Source organism: Rhagoletis pomonella, unplaced genomic scaffold, assembly GCF_013731165.1.
Source record: "Rhagoletis pomonella isolate Grant_MI unplaced genomic scaffold, Rhpom_1.0 Rhpom_scaffold_00005, whole genome shotgun sequence".
NCBI classification, from domain to species: domain Eukaryota; kingdom Metazoa; phylum Arthropoda; class Insecta; order Diptera; family Tephritidae; genus Rhagoletis; species Rhagoletis pomonella.
In genome coordinates, this window is record NW_023458559.1 from 25,508,468 (window position 1) to 25,512,783 (window position 4,316).

At 38.7% G+C, this 4,316-nt stretch overlaps 1 protein-coding gene across 1 annotated transcript; it reads right to left on the minus strand.

Moving 5' to 3' along the window:
- Positions 1 to 2,984: 2,984 nt before the first annotated feature.
- Positions 2,985 to 3,728, minus strand: LOC118739846. Its single transcript, XM_036471342.1, has 2 exons — positions 3,339 to 3,728; positions 2,985 to 3,286 (listed from the first exon to the last, which is right to left on the minus strand). The coding sequence occupies exons 1-2, from the start codon at positions 3,508 to 3,510 to the stop codon at positions 2,991 to 2,993; spliced, it is 468 nt and encodes a 155-aa protein (XP_036327235.1). The 5' UTR covers positions 3,511 to 3,728; the 3' UTR covers positions 2,985 to 2,990.
- Between the last annotated feature and the right edge of the window lie 588 nt (positions 3,729 to 4,316).

Below are 4,316 nucleotides of genomic sequence, written 5' to 3' on the forward strand. Positions count from 1 at the left end.
TTAATAGAGATAAGCTTCACTTTTCTGTAGAGGAATATGCTTCGGTTTACCGGGCTGAGGTAATTGCAATACTCAAAGCCATGGACTACGAGGTGGAACATAGGTGGAGAGGAAGGAGTTTACGTGACTGCAGTGACAACCAAGCTGCACTTAAGGCATTGACCAGCCCTCTATTTAAGTACCTCCAAACTAGTTCGGAAATGCAAGTCTCGACTAAAATATGATGGTGAACATAACGAGGTGCCAGGTCATTCTGGTGTACCTGGTTATGAGACATCTGATCATTTGGCCAGAGTTTGCTTAGACCAGGCATTCCTCGGTCCGCAACTAGTTTTAGCACTCCCACCTTCGGCAATCGAAGCCACCATCAAAAACTGGGTGAATACTTGCTCAGAAATGACTGAGAGGTATCGAGGGGATGCATGTGGGCAAAACTCATGTTGCCTTCAATCTCACAAGGTCTATCTAATTTTTTGCTCTCACTAAGCAGACGACACTGCAGACAATTTGCTAGACTGCTTCACGTGACACAAACACCTGACTGTGATAGGCGTAAATGACATTTCCATTTGCCCATCTTGCCTTGAAGAAGATGAGACGGTGGAACACTTTTTGTGGTTCTTGCTTGCTTGGTTATTTGTTATAAATTTTTTTTTTAACTCGTTCTTTTCTCTATTGTCAGTTTCTGAAAAGTTTGGCGTAAAAAGCTTAGCCAGCTTAGTTTTAAAAATGTGATAAATATTTTTCGCCTCACTTTAAAGCTCGGAATAAAAATGGTGCCATTACCACAAATAAACTATTTTACATAATATGTATATTACCTCCACGTGCAAAGTCATGAGTGAGCCGAACATTTGATGAGTTTATGGTGAAGATAATGTAAATAACGCTAGCGCTCGCAGTGCTCTTAAAAAATATAACTCCTCCGAGCGAGAGAGTATTTTGATGCATTTACGAGCTCTATTTTTTAAAACCTACAAGTGTCTAATCCCATTATTTTTATAAATAGAACACACGAAAATATTTTACTTTTGTTTGGCCACTCTAAGTTTGGTTTTTGAATTCACCCGCGATGCAAATTTACATTGTTAGATCTAATTTTCACATTTGATTTTTTTACGAGCTTTGGGAATATTTAGAAATGTATCAGCAGGGGGTCCACCGAAACCAGTAAATTTTTGAAAGGGGTCTACGAGAAAAAAAAGTTTGGGAACCTCGGCATTAGAGGAATGGGAAGATATGCGCACTATATTTCCGCAGCTATATATGCAAGCCCGTCTATACATAACCCGTCTGCCCCTTGCTAGGGGTTTTTCTAAAAAACAGGTACAACTATCAGGCATGTTCTAAAATTTGAAAATTTGAAATCGACTCGATTTCGATAATTTTCTCGAGGGTTTTTAACCCAAAAATTTACAAGTCTCGCATTAAAGTGATTTATTTCATATCGCTGCTGCTTCTTTTACGGTTTTCAATTAGAATATTCTCTTTTCATCGGATATAATTAAAAAATATTTGGCAAATCGAGTCGAGTTCAAAGTTTCGAATTTCAGAACATGCCCGTATATCAAAATCTCGCCTTTCAGGAAAACATTTGGAAAAGTTGATTTTTTTGGGGGAAATATAACAAAAAAGGAGTTGTTTTCTCAAATTATTTTATATGAAAAACTTTATCTATTGATCTTGTAAAAATGTATTCTATTCTTTTTCTATGAAAAAATATTAGAAGATAAATAATTTTGTATAAATGCATATTTTTTGTGAAAAAAAATCAATATTTGCAAAATGGTAGATCTATGTACAAGTACTCGATACCTTTCTGATACTGAGTAGGTATCGATACCTTGTTTGGTACAAGTACAAGTACTGATTTGAGTAATACCTTGATGGTATCGATTTATCCCTATGGGTATCCGGTAAACTTGAACGGCTCTTCATCCCAATCAGATGGCATGGTGGAACTGTTCAACTGAACCCTGGAAGAGCATTTGCGGAAGGTCATAGAGAAGAATCAGAAAGATTGGGATGTCCACATACCCTTGTTCCTGATGCAATTCCGGTCAGCAGTTATGAGACCACGGGTAAAAATCCGGCTAAAGTAATCTTCGGCAGTGAACTCCGTTTGCCTAGTGACCTGAAGTTTGGAGTAAGTGGTGATGCAAGAAGAATTGGGACAGAGACGTCCAACATTCAGGAAGAGGAGCTGAGAGAGATACATGCCCTTGTGAGACAGCGTACTCAAATTATGAGTGACAAGATGAAGGCCAAGTATGGTAAGGCGATGAGCTCCGAGGGTTTCCAAGATGGAGACTTAGTGTTGCGTATCCACAACGGAAGAGAGGTTTGTCCCCAAAACTACAATACAACTGGGAAGGTCCGTATAAAGTCGTCCAACGGCTGAATGACGTAGTGTATCGAATCCAGACCGTTGGGAGCCCAAGAAACAAGATGAAGCTGGTCCACTTGGAAAGGCTAGCAGCGTTTGGAACAGCAAGCAGGTGGAGAGCAGTTTGGAGAATATTGCGGCAACGCGAAGCGAACAACAAGAAAATGCCAGAATGTTCGAGGAATGATGTAGAAAATCGACAGCGAGGGCGGTGGTGGAGGGAGCTTCGAGATGTAGAAGTTAAACAGTAGGGGGGCTAGGGGAGACGACTGTTCGATATTGGCGTATGGGAATGGAATTGATACCCTGTGCTCAAAAGAAAACGGTTACCTCTCCGGACTAACTCGCTTTTTCACTGCAAGGAGCCTAACCCCCTCACCTACGAAATCCTTAGCAACCATTTCACCACCTGGACGAAGATGCCAGGCTAAAGCTGGGTATTCACGTCGACGGCATACCGATTCCCACAGTTGAGTACCGTTGAGTTATCATTACCGTTAGCTGAGCGTGACGACAACGATTGAGGCCTCATCCGCCTCTAGCCAAGGCAAAATAGCCGCTATAAGAACAATACAAGTTCTATAAATGCTATGATTAAGTTTATTTATTCGACAACAAAGCAATAATAATTCTTAAACATTAATGGCGCATCTTCATCTGAGATGAAGTTACGTTCTGGTTTCTTAGAAGCCATTGGATTCAGAGTCGGTGGTAAAACTACATTCAGACGACGGCTGGACTCCTGCATCAAACGCGAAATGTCCATTGGCGCCTCGTACTCTGTATACGAAGTAACCACAATGGGGCATTTTATATTGGTAGCGATGCGAATTGTTTCTGGCCACGTATCTTCCGTTTGAAATCCATTATAACGGTATAAGCCGGCATTGAAAAAGCAAACTATGAGATTTTTTAAGCTTAAGTTTATGTAAGTTTATATAAATTTTCTTACTTAAGTCGGGAGAAAGATATCCAGGTAGGTAAAAGTAATCATGGTACAGCTGACTTTGAAAACGGTAGCTCACGGTATGCTGCAATTTTCGACAGGATCTGCAACACCTAATATATAAAAATACGGATATATTAAAGGCTACATAGAAATACTTTATATATGAGTCGTTCATTTTGAAAGTGGCATACGTTATTTCTGAATCTTCTGCTGAAATGGTTGATTATCTCTAATTAGATGCACCTGTAAATCGTTCTATCGTCATAGACCAATGAAAAAACTTTTTTACCTTTGGCTGAGGAAGTTCTAAAGCCAAACGGCATGGAATGTCTTATGCCACATTCAAACTAAACGGCTCATATATCCATGCTAATTATGACTAATATTTGCGATTTATTTTGAAACGAATTTCCGTCATCCCCTTTCAAGTTATCACTATAGAGATGCCGTGCAATAAAGCCATAGGAAATAATACCATATGGCTGTATTTCACTTTACATTGAGAAATAAAGCCATATTTTTGCGTTTTGCACTTTGATAAGATTTTGTGTGTTTACCTAGTGCACAGCTGGTGCGCATATGTATATAAAGTAACTCGGAAATTCTCTAGTTGAAGGTACAACTTGCAAAAAAATAACGTCCAAAACTGTCAGGAGGGGTACCAATCGGCACATTTTTATCACTATATTAACAATTCGGAGTTGGGGGTTAATATTGTTAACCATGTAGAAGTTAATACAAAAAAAAAAAACAATTTTTGAAAAAGTGCTCTTTTCTATGAGTAATTGCATGCTCAAAAATGCAATAAATCACCAATATTCTCTTTTGAAACACTAGTAAAATATATTATTTGAGAACACTTTTTCAAAAGGTACATAAATTTTGCAACAAAAGATTGTTTATTTTGTTATTTAAAAACAAGTAAACAATGTTCCCGAACTGAAACGAGTAAATGCAAAATGGCGTGAAGTGCTGCCACTT

Coding starts and splice junctions, on each gene's coding strand:
- LOC118739846 (XM_036471342.1), bottom strand. CDS start 3,510: ATGAACGACTCATATATAAAGTATTTCTATGTAGCCTTTAATATATCC. Junction 3,287..3,338: donor ATATCTTTCTCCCGACTTAA/GTAAGAAAATTT, acceptor AAAATCTCATAG/TTTGCTTTTTCAATGCCGGC.